We start from the raw sequence: 20124 nt of genomic DNA, 5'->3' as shown, positions 1-20124 counted from the left end.
TCTTCTGCATTCGTACTTTTCCGATGAATTAACACTGTGGTCGTGAAACACTTCAGGCAGTCATACCTTATGATTTAAGAATTGCGCTTGCACTTTCACTCAAGTGTGCACACAGGATGTTTGTCCGACCTGGTTCGACCTATTTTTTATGATTACTTTATATGGTAATGATGTGGTTGGTGGTTGTTTCTGATAGCCATCTTTAGAAAAACAAGAAGACCACAAACTGTTTTCACACAATGCAGCACTTCATAAAAACAAAAACAAAAAAAGATTTGTGACAAGTTCACATATTTTATGTGATTTTTGTATTCATTGTGTGGAGTCTTTGATTTATCTTAAAGGTAAAGGAGATCAAAAATATATAACATTGATGGATGAATGGACAGGCATATAGATATCGCATTTTCTCTGCATGCAGTTTTCATTTTTGGACTCTCTTGATTCCAGGTCTGTCCATATACTTGTCTTGGAGAAGATTTTGATATTACCCACACATGAACTTATGCAATGCATTTTTTTTTTATCCAGTCTTTCCTTTTTTTTGGCCCTTTGATGTCATTTGTTAGGAATTAAAAAGGCTCTTTTGAGTACTTTAGTCTCTCTGTGTGATTTACCACTGACTTGTAACGTACATTCACATTTGTCTGTGTATATTTCAATGTAAATTTGGCCAGATCAATGCAATTTAGCTCAACAAAACCAAATTAATTTTGCAGAGACTAGTTACAAAGGCGTTTCATATCTTTAGTAACACTTTTGCTCCAATTTGGGAGTGGGGTGAGAGACACCGGGTTGATTTCAACCAATCACGCTCTTATTCAAGTCTTGGTTTGAAAGTGACCAATCACATCACATGCACGTCTTCTAAAAAGCATTTTCACACATCCATTGCTTCAAACATGATAATTTGGGCCATTTTGATCTTTTGGGCTTGTAAGTAGTTTTCCCCCCTCTTTTTCCACTGTCTAATTATGTATTTATTAGTCAGTTCCATGTATGCATATATTTAGTGTTTAAATGAAACAACACTGTTCTGTTTTAGCTGGAGTCCGACCTGATCACATTCGTGAAAATGTCTTGTTACAAACATTCCAGCTGGGAGATGATGTTACAATCAAATGCTTCTCGATAGAAAGTTTTGGCAGCACAATGGTTTGGTATAAGCAGAGCATTGGACGGATCCCTCGGCCTATTGCATACAATTATTGGCATTATATAGAATTTAAGGATGAATTTAAAAATGGGAGATTTAATATTTCCGCAAGCCAAGGATCTTTTCATCTGAACATCACAGCTATGGCCAAGGAGGACGTCGGAATTTACTATTGTGGGAAGTTGTTCTTTAATTCAGTTCAATTTATCTCTGGAGTGAATCTGATGCTAAAAGGTAAAATATTCAATTTTCTAGAGTTTTAAAGATTTTGGTTGGAGTAAACTATAACAATTTAACATTCCTTGTTTCAAACCAAAAGAGTCTTGACATGTTCATTTGCTATTTCCAAGGAACTGAATCTAAAGGCTTTAATGTGGCATGTGGGGAGACACCAGTTGTGAATGGAACCACTTTTAAGAATAACGGTAATTATTTATTAAATTACTATGACTAATTGTTAACTTGCTTTCTTTGGTGACTGTCACAAGTGGCCCTAAAAAGTATTTGCATTCTTAAGCCACACTTAAAATTAGGGATGGGTATCGTTAAGGTTTTATCGGTATTACTACTCTTACCGATACCGCTTATCGATCCGGTACTTTAACGGTATTCTTATCGGTTCTTTTTGGTGTTTTTTTTTTTTTTTTTAAGAATTAAGAACATAATTAAACTTTATATTTTGAAATGTAAAATATAAAAAGCAAAACGAAGAAAAATATATTTTTGTTATGCAGCAATGTGCAGGCTTTTTTTGTTTATACAAAAAGGACACATAAGAAAAAAAAACAAGTACAAACACAAGAATACAATTAATCAAAGGTACAAATTATATACAAAGTGCTTTAATTTCAGGAAGGTCTACTAACATATCTTGTCAGGTAATTGTTTCTGTCTGAAAAGAAACCTATTCATCAAATATAAAATAGCACTGTAGTTTATCATAGATAGAATAATGCTTATTAAATCTAAAGTTACTCATTCAAAGGCTGTGAGTGATTTTCTCTGCCTTTTGTTGTTTGATTTGCATTAATGGCTGAATCGTCAGCAGGTTTAGGCTATTAGACTGCTGCCCCTTTAAGACCGAGTGCAGATAATGGGGACTGATGCACCATCATTTTCTCCCTATTATTTACGTCAGTTTGGTTTAAGACATAATTGTGTTTAAGTGAATAAACTGTGTTTAAGTGAATCTCAGAGCTGGTCATTTTGACATTTGTATGTATATTTGATAGTTAAGGACGCACAAAGCCCAAGTATATAGCCTAGGTTACTTTTCATGTCTCGTTGCAGTCCGTTTCGGAGCGTGCACCGCCTTGTGTTGTGAACAGCGTCTCTTGCGCAGGTTTTTGTGTTTTTAATAGCCATTTTCTTGATCTTGCAACAGTAGAAGACAGCACTTTGCTACAATCGCCGATCGTGCTGATTCTGACGGTTACGTTTGGGTTTTAGGAAGAACTGACAGCGCTTCGCAGTGCTGTGAAGTAAAGGAAGTTAAGCTGGACAGATCGTTTCGTTTTTTAACGGTTTTATCTCAAATATCTTCTTTTTATAATCTTTGGAAGCCGAAATACAAAATATATTAGAATAATACCCCAGATCTAAAGTGTAACCACGTTGGATGTTTAGTTCTGTCCTCATTGTCACTCATTAAGCAAGGGCTGTCGTGTTGCGCGTGCTGTGGCTTTGTGTGAGAGATCGCTCTCTCTCTCTTCTCTCTCTCTTCTGAACTGCGAATTGCAAATTTGCATCACAGACATATGGTTTAATTAAAATATAGTTTATATATAGAAATGGCTGGTGATATAAACATGTTCGAGATAACGTCTTTATAGGAATAATAAATAGTAGCCCAACTTACGTGTATTTACTTAATTTCTCCAGTACCGACAGCAGAACCGGTAACGTCCGAGCTTATCGATACAGCGGTCTTTCAAAATTCAGTACCGGGGCCCGTTTAATACCGGGTTTCGGTACCCATCCCTACTTAAAATACGGAGCATGAATTTCATTGCATTACACAACAAAATATCCAACCAAGTGTATTCGGCAAACAGGAACAGCAAAGTTTTACCAACGATTCACACAATGTTGAAGTCAGTTCTCTTAAATTTATCATAATCTAAATGTTTTTATGAAAATGTTTTGCTTGAAAAGTCTATCAGGCACTATCTTTAAAACGAGTCCCACTTGGTTTGACACTTTATCTTAATGCAAAGCCATTCATTTATCTTTAAGTATATGGTTTAAGTGTTAAAATAGTTTTTTTTTGGGCCATAGAAAAGTATATTCACAACACAAAGCTAGCAGTTCTAGTAATGTATATTCTCAGTATTTTAATTATGAATTTTACTATGAGCAGAGTGTGCTTTATTCAATTATTTTGGATATTTTTCTCCATTTCAGACAGCAACAATCAAAAAGTATGGGATCCTGTGTTACTTTGCCTGATATCCTCCAATGTTTTTTTTGTGATCGTAATTGTCACACTCCTGGTTGTTCACTGCAAACGCTGGGGAAACCGGCATAGAGGTAAAATTTCACACTTTCCATCAGTTAAGCAGAGTTTAATCAAGGCTATGATTCAGAAAAAGACATATACAGTTTCATATACAAATATGTTGTACAAACTCTTTAAATATTCAATCACAAATGTGTATGTCAAAGTTTAACTATAATTTTCTGCAAATTTTGAAGGATCTACAAATCTAGCATCTCCATCATGTGAGGTAATTTTCAAAAATACAAAATAAATTTTCTTCTGTACTATATTATGTACTTCTAATCCAATAACTATTACAAATGTCAAACTTTGCATCTCAAGCAGAAAAGATAAAAGTAAGCAATGTATTTTTTTTTTACAGATTGGAGATTCAGATGTGAATTATGCGGCTGTGAGTTTTGCCTCCGTCCCTCCAGCCAGAAGATCAAACAACATACTGAATACAGAGATAACATCTGTTGAATACAGTGAAGTGAAGAAAAGCTGACCGATCACATGATTTAACAGATTATTTGACATTTATCTTTACAAAATGATTTGCCTTTTTATAAACATGTATTATTAACATTGATATTTCAAAAGCATCAATTACTGTAGATGTAGTTCATCCAAATTTTACTTTGAATTATTATTGTGTGTATAGAAATACTTACCCCCAGTTTCACAAAAAAGGCTCAAGTCTAGTCACATACTAAATTGAATGTTTGAGCTGTTTTAACTTTAAGCAACTTGCAATGACATATCATATGTCAGTTTAACTTTTAAAAAACATTTAACTTTATGTCTGTCCCTTTAAAAGCAAATGAGCTGCTGCTCCCAGTGCAGGGGGCGGAGCTACAACAGCTTGTGTCCTGAAAATTTCTAAAACGTTTAGCCTTTTATGTTCAAACTGGAGTCAGACAAAGGTGGAGAGACTCAAGAAGAAGTGACATGCAGACAACATTTCTGAATGGTTAGCTGATGAATTTATGTAGCTTATGTGTAGTTATCTTCTAGTAATTGATTAGCATATTCTGTCATGAGGGTTTATGCAAATTTTAGGGTTAGTGATGTCTCTAACCCAGGAGGAATGTCCTGTAGTCCCTACCAGCTGATTAGTCTTAAAAAGCAATTTTATTAAAAGAAAATATCTCACTTTGCTTTGTACTTTGAGCGTCGTAACTTTGCAGATGTTGTTTATGCTCAAACAGCAACATTTATTACATGTTAACATTTATTATCGTCCTTTACGATTGTTGCTTTTCAGACTGAACGAACGTGATCATCTCTGTAAGCCATGTGACACTGTAAGATCTCAGTTGTCATTAATGTTAGACTGTACGACAGTCAAGACGCATTAAAAAGCAAATGCACACAAGAAAAATCGTCTGGAGTTTAACATCATCAATCAAAGACGCGTTCGGTGACAGTGAGCTGCGTTACACGCAGGATTTAAATGGTGCTACAAAGAAATCTCTAACGTTCATTTTGGTCATGGCTTGTCTTGAAAAACGAAGACAATTTGATGTCTGTCGTAGGAGAAGTCACACTGCAGGACTGCGATATTCTGATTGCAACAATTAAAATGTGATAGTAAAATGAATTGGCTGGCGGTCAACATGTCAAACTAACGTTTAAAGACTTCAGATTTTAGCTTATAGGATCAGAGGTTTTCTTTTAGGGTTTGCAAATTTTGTCTCAAGAGGCCAAATCGTGGCCAAAATCTCACAGTGTGCATCCAGCTAGTGCTTGTTAAAGCAGATTACTGGATCAAAGAAGTGAAAGATAATAAAAAGTACAATATGTTTGTGCGAAAATGACATGCATCCTATAATAAAACTGCATGATAAAAATTGTCCAAACATGCATTTTCAGATCGTCTTCATGATTAGTCTCTATCCTGTTCAGTCTTGTCATGTTCTTCATAACTGGAAACACTTCCATAGTCTGAGAAATGATTCCTCTGATGCCATTCATTCACTTTAGCACAAGATATCTTTATGTCCTCTTCATCAGCACATGAGGATGCCTCTGCTACAAGGAAATAAAACAAAGCTGTGGTTATCTGACGTTTTCTCAAAAGAAACTTAAGTACTTGACTTGTCAGTTGAATTTGCAATCTGTTTATTGGCAGCACAGAATTTTTTTGGCTACCAGCCACACTTAGACAAACATTTCCAAATTAGTGAATTGTATAATGTTTTCTGTACTTACCTCTGGCATTCAGGCATTTTAGTTTATACTGGATCCTAGCACTGTCTACTGCTTCCTGACGATTCCATTCCCTCTCAATTGCATCTTTCAGCTGGTGTTTGTTGATAAATAATTCTGTATTTATCCCTTCTCCTCTTACTGCAAGCAAAATCAAAATGGGGCAATTAAAGTGAGTATAAGCCACTGAGATCAAAATAAATGTTTTGCAAAAATTTACACATACAATCCAGAGGTTCATCTAAACTTTTTCCTGTTCTGACAAATTTCTGTGTGCTCATTGTTTTCAACATATCTTTCATCATAGCATTACTCCTCTCCCATTCTTCATTAAGTAATTTTTTGACATCCTCAACTCGAAGCCACTCAGATAGGGTTTCTCTTTCTTGGGACTTCTTGTTCTTCCCCTGATGTTCATCATTTGTTTCCAGCAGAGCAGCTTCCATTATCATTTCCTTAATCTTCTCCAGTAACTGATCTACTTGGGTGCGATCTTCTCTCATGCTCATGCTCTCAAACACATGATATCTGTTCCCGCACATCTCCACGAGTCGCACAAGGGCGTCCCCTTCACTTTCAATGTGGTACTCAATAGGTTTGTTTCCCAATTTTCCTCCACATGTGAAGAGCACCATGGTTTGCCTCCAAACCTTCTCACCAAGTGGTCTCATGTTTTCTAATATGACTTCCATCTGCTCTTCTAAAAAGGACGTGTCTAAAGGTATAAGCAAGAGGATTGCATCAGGGCAAGGATCCATTGCCTTCAATATCTCAGTGTTCACAGAATCTGCGTTCAGTTGGTATGGAAGAAATTTCCAAAAGCTTGGAGTGTCCACTACAGTGACCTTTCTTCCATTCACTTCTCCACGTGTTCTGACACACTTCACAGTTTTGTCAAATGAAACGTCATCACCCAAGATGAGATTGCAAGCCAATGTCTTGCCGGACAGGACCCATCCCAGCAGCACAATATTCAGAGGTGATCCATCATGCTCGGCTTCTGTTGAAAATATGTATTGATAATATATTTAAAATAAATAGACTTGTGAAATATTTACAACAATTATAAATACATATTATTTTATAGTATTATAATATATTATAATACAATACTTATGCATGTATAAATATATTATAAATAAATGATTAAAATTATTTTTTTTTATAATATGTTGTAGGCTACAGATGATTGCAATGTCAATTGATCATTTTTATGCAATACAAGTTATGGTTATCCTGAGTAAAATAACAACAAACTGAAATTACTGACCGGCATTCCTTTTTATTTCTTCCAGTTTTCTTCTCTTCTCCAAAACTTGTTGTGCTCTGGCAGCTGCTCTCTCTTCCACATTTTTTATTTTAATCTCCAAATTCATCAGCCTTCTTGCATCAGCTTTATAGGGACGGCCATTGTTTTCAGCAACAAGTTTCTCTATCTGCCTAAATAGCTCTTTCGCCTGGGAACCATCTCTATCCAGGTCAGCGTCAAAACCAACATATCTGTTTCCACATTTTTGAGTAAGCTTTTGCAAGTTTTCCCCTTCAATTTCTACATATTGCTCCATAGTTCTGTCACCCAAATGTTGGAGTTTTGTAAAGACTATAATGGTTTGATCCCAGACGTCTTCACTAATGAACTGCATGTGAGCCTCGGCTGCTTTCCCGTGCTTCTCTGAGAAATCAAGATCAACCTCCATCACCAGGAGGAAAGCATGAGGTCCCTGTGGACAGATATTGGTGCTCCTAACAAGCTCTGCTTTCAGGCACTCTGTGGAGTCACACAACTGATAACACTTCCACCAGCCTGGGGTGTCCACAAGAATGATTTTCCTGCCGTTTATGTTTCCTTCCATCTTCACACACTCTGTGGTTATTTGATCAGATTCACGTTTAACATTTAAAAAGGAGTGTGCCACATTACTCTTCCCACTCTGATGTCCTCCTAATAACACTAATCGCAATTCTGTAAAACAAAAGCAGGAAGAGGATGACAAAGTATTTATTTTATTTTTAATTAATTTTCATGAAAATTATTTTAAAGTGATTGATTACAAAAGAAGAGAAAGAAGAATCACCACATCCTACAATTTTTTTCTTGAAAATGCTTCATTTGATGTCTCGGTAACACTTTACAATAAGGTTCATTAGTTAACATTAGTTAACTACATTAGTTAGCATGAACTAATAATGAACAGCACTTATACAGCATTTATTAATCTTTGCAAACGTTAATTTCAATATTTACTAATACTTTATTAAAATCTTGTTAACATTAGTTAATGCGCTGTGAACTAACATGAACAAACAATGAACAGCTTTATTATCATTAACTAACATCAACGAAGATTAACAAATACTGTAACAAATGTATTGCTCATGGTTAGTTCATGTTAGTTAATACATTAACCAATGTTAAATAATTAACCTTATTGTAAAGTGTTACCGATGTCTCTTACCGTCTGCCATTGCCAAATCCAAATAAAATATATTGCTTCAAATAATAATTAATCCTTCTCAGTGATCAATTCCTCCCTCAGACCTTTATTAGTGTCTTTACCGCAGATGTCTAAAAAATAAAAATGTGTTTGTGTTCCTGAAAATGGTTGCATTTCATAAAATGGCTTCTTTCCGATGTGAATGTTTCAACTAACGTGAAGGAGAAAGTAAAACTGACACATGTTTAGACTATATCTCTTTGTTGATCGTAATGTTTGTTGTTCAAAGTTCAAAGTACCTTTATTGTCCCGTAAGGGCAAATTGAATTTGCAGCAAATGCTCACATAAAAACACACAACGACACACAACAGCAGAACCAACCAGCAGAAGCACAGAAGGCAGGAATTCACATTAGCGCCCAATACATAATATATAATAAATAAATAATTTACAAAACCATCAAAGTGCAAAAATGCAACTTTTGCTAATCAATATAAAGTATAAAGTGCTAAGTGTCATTAAGATACCTCACAGCTGCCGGAATGAAGGATATATGCAACCTCTTTGTTCTGCATCTAGGGACTCGGTAACGCCGCTTAGAGGGCAAAAGTTCAAACTCAGTTCTGAGGGGATGATCCTGTGCATGAGATATAGCACTAACTTTCCTGTGGACCTGTTTTTTGTATAACTCCCCTGGTTGAGCCTGACCTCTCCTGGAAATCCTGCTTGCCACTTTAACCAGATTACCTAGTCTGTTTTTATTTATCAGGGAGAGGCTACCAAACCAAGCAGAAATGCAAAAAGATAAAACCGATTCAATGGAAGCACGATAAAACAGAGTCATCATTTCTGAAGAAACATTAAAACTATTCAATTTCCTAAGAAAATACATTCTTTGTTGAAATTTCTTTGAGACAGCGTCTACCAACAGTTCAAAACTCAATTTATTATCTAAAATAACTCCAAGATATTTTTATGTCTCAACGGGCTCAATATCCGTGCCCTTAATAACCGTGACTGTAGAGGGAGGTGGTGTCCTACGTAAGTCGATGACCATATCCTTGGTTTTAGATACGTTCAGCTGTAAAAAAGAACTATCACACCACTCTACAAAGTCACTCAGGACTGGCCCATGGTCCCGCTCATTCCCCGATGGCAAGCTCACGATAACAGAATCATCCGCAAACTTGAGTATATATCTATCTTGGTACAAACTGTGACACTGATTTGTGTACAGGATGTACAGGAGAGGAGACAGACAGCAACCTTGGGGAGAACCAGTAGATGTAAACGTGACTTCAGATAGGGTACTGTTTACCCTCACCCGCTGTGATCTATCTGTTAAAAAGTCCAATACCCAGCCCACCAAATTCAAATCCAGGTTAAAATCCGCAATCAGTCTCTTAGCGAGCAAAAGGGGCTGAATAGTGTTAAAAGCAGAAGTGAAATCAACAAATAAAAGTCTGGCATGAGTTTTTTCTCTATCCAGGTGGCTAAAAATAAAGTGCAAAAGTGTGATCACAGCATCCTCCACACCCCTACCAGACCTGTATGCAAACTGCAGTGGATCCAGCTGATCTCCAACCTGCAGTAAAACAGCCTCTTTAATAATTTTTTCAAAGCTTTTCATGAGGTCAAGGCTACAGGTCTAAAATCATTCAAAGATTTTGGGGGGCAGCACTTGGCTATAGGCACAATAATAGAATGCTTCCAACTTCTAGGAACTCTTTGTTGTAATAAAGACAAATTAAAAATGCACTGAAAGATATTACAGAGTTGATCTGCACATATTCTTAATAATTGCCCACAAATCTTATCTGGCCCCGGACTTTTTGATCTGGTGCGCTTGAATATGTTGGCCACAGTCTTACTGTCAATAGTAATTGATGGAGCTGCCTGTGTGATAGCCCTAAAACCCTCAATTTCATTATCAAAATCCAAATTGTTAAATCGAGAATAAAATACATTGAATTCATCAGCCAAATGTTTATCAGATGAAAAACCATCTAGAACAACTCTTTTAGCTTTATCATTTGGCCCAATCAGTGTCTTCATACCATTCCAGGTTTTCTTTAAATTATTACTTCTCAGATCTGCTTCAATTCTATCCTTGTACCTTAATTTAGCTTTTTTAATTTCAGCCCTAATCTCTTTTTTTACAGCCCTCTCAGCATACACATCACCTTCATTAAAAACAGTTTTTCGCTTGATTAGCGAATCCTTAATGTCCTTAGAGAACCACTGTTTGTTGTTTGGAAACACCTTGACTTCCTTACTCGGGAGAACAGAGTCTTTACAAAAAGAGATGTAACTACAGACAACATCAGTGAGTTCATCAATATCAGAACAGTAGTCCTGAAACACTGTCCAGTCTGTGCACTCAAAGCAGGCTTGTAGCGCTAAAGAGCTGTCCTCTGTCCAGACCTTCACCTGTTTTCTGACAGGGTTCTCCCTCCTCAACACCGAGGTGTAGGTGGGTAAGAGGTGGACAGAATTGTGGTCAGAGGAACCCAGTGCTGGCCCCGCCTTGGACGTATATGCACCTTTAATGGAGCCGTAGCATACTGTAGGTCTAGAGTTTTGTTACGACGTGTGGGACATGTTACATACATAGGGGAAATAGACTGAAGTTTGTTTACGGTTTTAAAAATAATATCCGCGGCGGACTTAGCGTCAGCTTTGGGGTGGATATAAGCCACAGACACGAAAATCTGGGGAAACTCTCTAGGGAGGTAATACGGCCGAAGTGACACAGACAACAGTTCGATGTCAGAGTGACAGATCCTCTCTCTTACAGTAACGTTAGCGCACCATCTCCGGTTTATGTACAGACAGACCCCTCCACCCAAAGTTTTATGTGTCACCTCACTTTCTTGTTGAACTGGACAAGCCAGTAATAGTTCAAATACAAACACTCCTCCCCCACCCTATCAAATCTCCAAGTGTACTGATAGTTGTCTTCTCAGCATGGAAGTTAGTTGGAAAATTACATAGGATTCTAGAGAAATAGCCTGAAATATTTTGATTGAGTATTGGATGTTGTTTGAGGTATTAGAAATAGACCTGCAAATCATAAGCACATGTTGTATAGTTTTCTAAAACCTTACAATAATCAGAAAAAAGTTGGGTCCTTCCCTAAAATGTATAGTGTATTAATCAAATTACTGAGACCTATTCTTATTATGACCATAACTATTTCTTATTTTCTATTCCCTCCTCTATTCTTTACAAAACCAGCCTTATTTTGAATGGAATATAAATGTGTCCTTTGACTCTCCCTTTCCCATAGACAGTATAAGAAGTGGACAGAGCCATCTCATTGGAACTCCATTGAGACAAGTGAAGTTTTTTTTTTTTTTAGCACTTCCGTTCCTGACGCGCAGATTCATAGTCTTCAACTTCTGGTCGATGGATTACCCCCTTGCCTTTTCCCACTGCTGTTTTTTCTCTACTTTCTTTCTAAAACCAGCTTAAAGTCCCTGTAAAGTCAAAATTAAGTATGTGTTCTGAGTTTGTCACACCACAGAAAAATGTGTAATTAGCCACCCAGCCAAATTTGAATGATAAAAAATCCGGCAAGTGCATAAAATAAGCTATCAAAATCATGAAAAAATGAGCAGTTATCTCTGTTCTCAAATGCTGGGGGCGTGTCCGCTGGCTGTGCTGAAACCACGCCCACTGTCGACGGTGATATTAGGTAAAACTGCTTTCGCGGCGGGAGGATGAACGCTGAGGCGGGAGATAGTCGTTTCGGCTCCGTTCACCAGTAACAGCGGATTATCAGTGAATCCCAGTTGTCTCTGAGGAAAGTTTAAACTATCCAGTGTAAAATGATCACTACAGAGGCGGGTGTTGGCAGTGATCCTCAGCTCTTTATCAAGGTTGGCTCTCTAAAAACCTCTTCTTGATGTGATCGTTTTTAGGGAATTTAAATGAAGATACCGATCTGTTTTGTACATGATCGCATCCAGGTAGCATGTCCGTGTCGAAGGCATAGGTAGCAAACTGTAGGCTCAGCTGTAGTAACTAATAGTACTGACAGTCACTCGCGATTGAGCAGTGAATGCGAATGTGCTCGGGGAGTGTTATTGTGTGTTAGGGGAGAGATCAGACTCTGTGCGTCATCAAATAGGGGCGTGTCCAGGCACTGTTCGTCATCGAGCCCTGTTTTAGCCCCGCCCAAACAATCCGTAAAATTGCAATGGTGAAAAACTGTTTAACGGTCTAACTGCACATTTCATTACTTCACAGTTCACAGTCTTTGTAATATGTTTTAGCAATACATATATAACATTTATAATGCGTTTAGAACTTTTTTGTAGAATTGACTTTACAGGGACTTTAAAGGTATAGCAGAGGATTTTCTTTTTCCGGGTGGGTAGTCTATACTATTGGTCCACCTAAGTGTCAATCATTCTGGTGATATGTTTACGTAAGGCCGTCGTACGTGCTCATCCCTATGTAGTTTTCACTTTCAGGTGTATTATGTCGGAGTTACGGTTTCAGCCATTCCTTTGAAAATGGCTGAGGGTCGAAAGAGAAAAAATGTATACGAAGTGTATGATAAGAAGAGAAAGGCCGCAGAATATAGAAACAAGACCAAAGTGATTGAATATCACACAAGTGGGTGAATATCACACGCTGGTGTGCGCTAAAAGCACAAGTTGGGCTTCTCACTGACGCCGCAGTCGCGAAGATTCTAGACAGGTAAAGTTTGTCATGCTATTTGGAGAAATCCATTTAAAATCACTAGTAAAAGTTAATGCAAGCTACTTAGCAATGCTAGCCCTGGCACAATGCACCGCATAGACACGGTAAACATCTCAATTCGTCTAAAGCCTTTTGACCAAATGGTAAATAGTATCACGCTGAAATATTCTAAAACCTTGTGTGTTTATCATTACACAAATGCAACAAGCTACTTCTCCATTACATATGCAACTATGTGTAAAAATAACGTATTAAAACCTACGACAATTAGACATAGCACTGCTTATATGTTGCCATTTAACGTAATTTCGATTCTGCTTATATGTTGCCATTTAACGTAATTGCGATTGCAAAATAGTTTCCTCAGAACGTATTTCGTGTGATACAGGGTTGTATATTATGTCTTGAGTCCTCGGTCTCTCAGTCGATCAGTATAATAAGTAAATAAAACACGAAAGGGCATTTGACATGTTGTCTTTTTTATTAATGTTTTTGAGTTTGTTTATAATTTGCAACATAATTGTGCAAGGCGTAATACACGTTCCCTCTCGGGAGCAAGAGTGTTGTGTTTGTGCATGTGCATTTTTTTTTTTAAAAATTGGAGAGGGCGGGTCTTCTCTAAAATTCGGAAAGATCCTCCGCTATACCTTTAAGTATTAGTGCCACCTACAGGACTGGAGTCATTTTAGTAACACCCCTGGGTAACCATTGTTTTAAAGCTGTGCAGCTCCTACTGTGGAACAGGAAGTAGATAACATACAAAACAAATGTCAAAACTTAGTCTAAATAAAAACATTTTACAGGTTAGTGCAGAAAATGTGCATGTTCGTTCTAAAGTGAAAAGATTTTAATTGACTTGCTTTCCTCTAGCAGGCAGCCATATTGAATGTTGCAGTTTTGAGTGATCAGACATTTTGTCCCCATAACGAAGATAATACAGAACACACACACACACACACCCGGGATACACGCACACACATGCGCGCACACGCACACACACACACACACACGCACACACACACACACTCACACACACACACACACATAGACACTTGGTTTTGCTATCTTTGTGGGACATGTGGTCCCCACAATAAACCTGTACAAACACACACACACACACACACACTTATCTGTGTATCTGTTTATAAGTGTGTTGATGTGTGATAACCAACCACATTACTTTCTCTCATTCTAAATAGCCAAATTATGGTCAGTTGCAAAGTGTTAAGCTTGCATTGGTGTAATGTTGTGGTTTTTGCACTAAAGCAATAGCAGACCCTAATTTGTTTCTGTTTCAGGATGTGTTGTGCTGACCTGATTTCTTTTATGTGTGTTTGTTCTTGTGCCACCAGTGACCTTTTAAGATAAACGCACCCACACTGGTGTAGGAGAAACCCGCTGAGACAGGCACTTTGGTCAAAATAATCTGCAAAAGCTTTTTATAGAAGTATACCACTCTCAGTAAATGCCTGACTTATCGCCTACATTTCATTATAGTTAACATAGTTTGTTTTTATGATGTCAAAAATAAATGCCTGTTGACAAGAAAGTCAAAGTGGGTGGATGCTTTTGATTGCAAATGATTCAATTCTTGTCTTTTCTAACTTTTCTAATCTTTTCTAAGTCATTGGTTAATGTGAGATTAAATACATGAAGTATGTTTGTGTAATTTAACAAATTTAATTATTGCCTGTTTGCGTAATATTCTGTGTTTGTGTTGATGTGTTGTTTGTGTTGTTTTTCACTCTTAGAAGAAATGGTTCCATCTCCCACTTCATATATAGAACTCCAAAATGGTTCTATATAGAACCATTTGTTTTGGCAAAAGGTTCTATTGGCCAAGTATGGAACCCCAGGGTTCTATATAGAACCCAAAGGAACCCTTTTTAAGAGTGTATAGAACCTTTTAGGGGTTCCAAATATGTAGCGCTGATAGAACCTTTTCTTCTAAGAGTGTCGTTTTGAGGAATACTGAAGACTATCCCTTTACGGATCTTAAACAATATGGCCTGGTTTCACAGACGGGGCTTAGATTAAGCCAGGTTTAGAATTAGAATCCAATTAGGACTTTTATGTAGCTTTAATAAAATACGCCTTAGAAAAAAAAAATCATTACTGGTGTGGATCTTATACCAACCTTTGGCCAATTTGATCAACCACAGAAGCTTCCACAAACCCTCAACACAACTTAATGTGAGTAAATTGACCCACACACTCTCACATCATGCACACTTAGTTTATACTTTTCCCCCTTATATATACATAATGCAAAACAGACACAGAACTGTTTGCTGACCTTTGACCTTTTACAAAGTCTCTGTTTTTTAAATATATTTTTAACATGCATATTCACAGCATTCATTGCATTTGATACTATGTTTCAAAAAACGTTTTGGTGTCAATCTGTTGTTTAATAGAAAGTTAAATACACCGATGATACAGATAAAGAAATGTTTCCATAAATCTAGAACTATATTGACGCAGGAAGTCCACTAGGTCAAAGACTTGTTTATTGGAAAAGTGAATGAGGACAAGGGGTGTTAACTGAAAGATAGAGAACATATATATGATTGTAATAACCTCCCTCAGCCAATGAGAACTTATTTCGAAGTTTGGACAATTTGCATACACGCTACACTGAAACTTATCAGTTTATATGCCATATTCTCATTTTGTTCTCAGGATGGAGACAGCTCACATGCCAGCCATCAAGAGGTTTGCTCTGCACGCATACGCTCTTTTGTTCTACGTATCATGTAAGTAATCTATCATTTATTTATTTAGTATTTTATTTAAATACATTATATTAACAGATTAACCTTTGATTTAACTTTTAAACTATTCGAGTTTATAAGATCAATTGACAATTATACATGAATACCAGACTTTCTCAATATGTGGTCCGTCTTTTGCTTTAATGACAGCAGGATTCAAGCTGATTACTCTTTTCGGTCACTTTAGACTAGGGTCCAATTCTCATTTACTTCGACTTTTGCCTCAATAAACTCCTAATTACGGCTTATTAATAGTTGGTAAGGTAGTTGTTGAGTTTACGTACTGGAATAAGGGATGTAGATTATGGTCATGCAGAATAAGGCTTTAATATGTGCTTCATAAGAACTAATAAACAGCCAATCCTAGTTATAATAAGCAAGTTAAAAGTGAGAATTGGACCCTAAACTAAAGTGTTACCCTTTTTTCTTGCATGATTTGAGAATGATCCTATAGAGTATTTCAGCCCGTTCTCATCCTTTAACGTCATATAGAACGCTATATGCAAAAACGGCGCTATACTACGCACATGGCTCCCTTTATCGTTAATATAACACGCGAACCCAAGACGTTATAAATCCTTTAGCGTGAATATGACACGTACACCCTACCCCACACCTAAACTTAGCCCTCACAGCACGTGTTATATTAACGATAACGGGTGCCATGTGCGTAGTATAGCGCCGTTTTGTCACTAGCGTTCTATATGACGTTAAAGGATGAGAATGCGTTGAGTATTTTGTGCTTCCGTCAAGTCACTCTTATTTATATGCCGCTTAAAATACAGATTGTTTCAAAAGCAGTTTTACAGTAATAATCAGGAAAATCAATCCATTCATCAACAAGTTAACACTCTGTTTTTTGGAAATGATTGAGATATGATTTCCCAGGACTCATCAGGACTTCTCTTATATCAGGTGTGTCTATGACACTCAGTGTTTTCCAGCCAAACGTGTCAGTCACAGCCCCAGCCGGTGGTTCGGTCATCCTGGAATGCTACACCACTGTCGATCCGGTTGTGACCTGGGTTTGGCTCAAACAAATCCCAGGACAAAAGCTAAGCCCTATAGTTTCCACATATTACAAGAAGATAAAACTTCAAGAAGAATTTGTCAACGAATCACGGCTTGAAGTCAAAGTCGATGACAATAAATCTGCATTAATCTTCAACAAGATTACATCCAGAGATGCCGCCTATTACCACTGTGGTGTGCAGTTGTATGAAATGTTGTACTTTGGAGGGGCATCTTATCTAACAGTTAATGGTAAGTGGAATGTGAGAATGTAGGCACATTTGGAAATTCTAAGTTTGTTTTATTATTATTACTGCAAATACTAAAGAATTTGTATTTTATTTTTGAGATGCAAAGCCCATTAAAGTCATCCAGCGTCCAGTTTTGGACTCACATCATGAAGGAGACTCTGTGACTCTTCATTGCTCAATCTTTGGTGAGACTTGTTCAGGAGAGCAAAGCATCTACTGGCTTAAATACGAACCAAGGGAGTCTCATTCAGGATTCATTTACAGTGAAGGAGACAGGAAAGATCAGTGTGAGAAGATCTCTGTGTCCGGGTCGACTGTACAGAACTGCGTGCACAAAGTCCCCAAAAGACTCGCCAGTGATGAAACTTACTTTTGCAGTGTGGTCACATGTGGAAAGCTATTCATTGGAAATGGAACTAAACTGACAGCTGATGGTAAAACTTTTTATATTTCTCACATATGTAATATATTTTGGCAATATATTTCTTGTATATCAGTTCTTAGTTTTCAGAGAATTCAATAATATAAAAAGAGACTTTTCATTCCATTTGGATTGTTCAGATTTTGATCATAAAACATTTTTTTTTCCAGTTGTTTCTGATAAAACAGCGTTTTATATCATCGCACTGCTCTCCGCTGTTTTGGTGATATTAGTAATAGTTAATATAATAATGGTGCTGTCATGGAGAAGAGCTGCACACAGAAGTAAGACCCTTTTTTACTCATCTCACGTTTCAAATGACATTCTCTCTCAAAAACACAAATACACAACCATTCAAACAATTATCATGTTTTTAATGTTTAAAGTAATCTCTTGTGCGCACACAGGCAGTAAAACGGTCGATGATGTGAAATTTTATGTAAATTTATTTTTATGCATTATATTATTATGTAAATTTTTCTATTTTAATTTATTTAAAAATTAAATTTATTCAGATGATCAAACCTGAATTTGTCACATCAGTGTCACATGATCCTTCAGAAATCATGCTAATATGCTGATTTGCTGTTCAAAGTTCTTAATATTATGAATGTTGAAAACCCCTTGTTGATTCTCAATGTTGAAATGATAATTGTTTTTTCAGGATTCTTGATTAACATTATAAATGTCTTTAGAATCACTTTTGCATCGTTGCTAAATGAAAATATTGAGTTAGTTAGAAAAATATCTTACTGGCACCAAAATTTTTAACTGTGGTGTATACATTTTCCAAAATGATTTGATGTAACTGTTCTAATTTCTAATTATGATACATTTTAAGGTGTCGGCGAGGTTCAGTCTACAGCCCAGGTGAGTTGCTTTATATTTTTACACTATACACAGCTAATGGGGAGAGTGGGTAAGCTGTGCCACTCAAATAAAAATCGACAGGAACATTAATGACATGGTTTAATATTTAATAATGTACTTTACCATCGCAAAAAGTCACATTTTACTGCACATTATTTGCATTTAAGACATTTATGAGCCATCCAGAATATAAGTATAAACCATACAGAGGCGTAGAAAACCTACTTGAGAAAAAGTACAGAAAGCCTTACACCAAAAATGACTCCATTACAAGTCACCAATGTTAAAACCCCTTTTTAGTATCTGATTTTAACAGTACTTAAGCATTTACTTGTACTGAACAGGGTTCATTTGTGAGGAAAGCAACAATGTTTGTTTTCTAAAATCAAAACAAAACAGAAACACCTCAATTTTGCTATAAATCAAGGTCAGCACCTAAAACATCTACAAACACTCAAGTCTCAGTTGAGTTAAAGTGTTCAAAAAGGGAATAGTTAAACCAATATCCTTCAAAAAGGTCTCTTCAATATACTGGACATAGTCAAAGGCTATTTGCACTGGACATGCTGGTTCGGCTGAAGCCATGTCTTCATTTCATAGCTTATATATGAAACAACTGCGGTTCAGCAACTACCTAATGAACTCACATTCACGTAAAGTATTTTTATTGTCAAGTTTGGGTGAGTAAGGGCGAAACCATAGGGCGAAACGCATAAGATATACTACCTCCCGCTCCCTTTAGATGGCGATATCACTTCTTTTGTAGCAGAAATAAACTGCTGCAGAAAAAGTTAGGTGCCATGCAAAATGTATTGGAGTAAAGAGTACATATACTCATATAATGATGTAGTGCAAATAGAAAGTAGCCAAAAAGATACTTAAGTACAGTTTCTAATTACATTTACTCAAATACTTTACACCACTGATACCGTAACATTACTGAGTATTGTCAAAATTATATTCTCTCTTCAGATTGCTGACACAGAGTCTGAAAATTATGCATCGCTGAAGTTTTCATCGGACCAGTCTACACGTAAAATAAAAGGCCACAGAGAGGTCAATTCTGTGGTGTATGCATCAGTTCGCAAACAGAAAGTGTAAAACAAGGATTTCCTCATTCTCAATGCCTGTCATGTTTTAACTGTGAATAAGATTTAACTGTGAATGTCAATTACTGTATCATGTGATCACAAATAATATGAGCATCACAAGATTCAGCGGCAAGATGAAGTCTTGTATTTTTTTATTTTCGAGAAAGTGACGAGGGAGAGACTTCTGTTACCGTATTTTATAGATTTTCTTTTATGCTGTTGTCTTAATGTTGTCTTTAAGGGCTTTCATCTTATAATAGCATTTTTGTGACATATTGCCGCCATGTAATTCACTATGTCATTAATATGTTTAAATTTACATTAAATCATGAAAAAAAAATCCATAAATTGTGTGTTTACAGTAATTTACCATTAAATTCAGCACCATGGAGAGGGCGACGCTTTGCAAATGAGGGGAAAAAACTTTTAGTGAAAATTGCTTGGCATCAATAGACAAAAAATATCGGTATTATTACAAATTAACCCAAAAATGACACAAATGAAAAGTTGAAAACAGAGATATGGTAGACGGTATGTTTTTCTCTTAATTACTGTTGGTAGCATTATGCAAAAATACAGAAATGTACTACTAGTCACATCCAGATGATGGCAGTCAGATATCATTACACACAAACAGATACACAAATATACTCTTACAGTTAAAACATGTGTTAGCGTTAGCATGCAACGGCTTCCATTGGTGAACTTATACAA

General features: G+C 36.6%; 2 protein-coding genes across 2 annotated transcripts; one reads left to right on the top strand and one right to left on the bottom strand.

Annotated features, from left to right (window-relative positions):
* Nucleotides 1–774: 774 nt before the first annotated feature.
* On the top strand, nt 775–19846 carry LOC120469633 (uncharacterized). Its single transcript, XM_089119084.1, has 12 exons — nt 775–936; nt 1046–1390; nt 1507–1581; nt 3560–3685; nt 3851–3882; nt 4018–4138; nt 15644–15748; nt 16682–17029; nt 17127–17462; nt 17620–17733; nt 18291–18319; nt 19292–19846. Exons 1-12 carry the CDS (start codon nt 903–905, stop codon nt 19418–19420), a joined length of 1794 nt encoding a protein of 597 aa, XP_088975210.1. The 5' UTR covers nt 775–902; the 3' UTR covers nt 19421–19846.
* On the bottom strand, nt 5479–8526 carry LOC120469779 (GTPase IMAP family member 8). Its single transcript, XM_089130164.1, has 5 exons — nt 8303–8526; nt 7117–7809; nt 6073–6846; nt 5850–5987; nt 5479–5669 (listed from the first exon to the last, which is right to left on the bottom strand). Exons 1-5 carry the CDS (start codon nt 8310–8312, stop codon nt 5524–5526), a joined length of 1761 nt encoding a protein of 586 aa, XP_088986290.1. The 5' UTR covers nt 8313–8526; the 3' UTR covers nt 5479–5523.
* Nucleotides 19847–20124: the final 278 nt, after the last annotated feature.

Source organism: Pimephales promelas, chromosome 1 (genome assembly GCF_988280905.1).
Source record: "Pimephales promelas chromosome 1, fPimPro1.hap1.1, whole genome shotgun sequence".
Taxonomy (NCBI): domain Eukaryota; kingdom Metazoa; phylum Chordata; class Actinopteri; order Cypriniformes; family Leuciscidae; genus Pimephales; species Pimephales promelas.
This window is presented reverse-complemented; position numbering and strand designations above follow the sequence as displayed.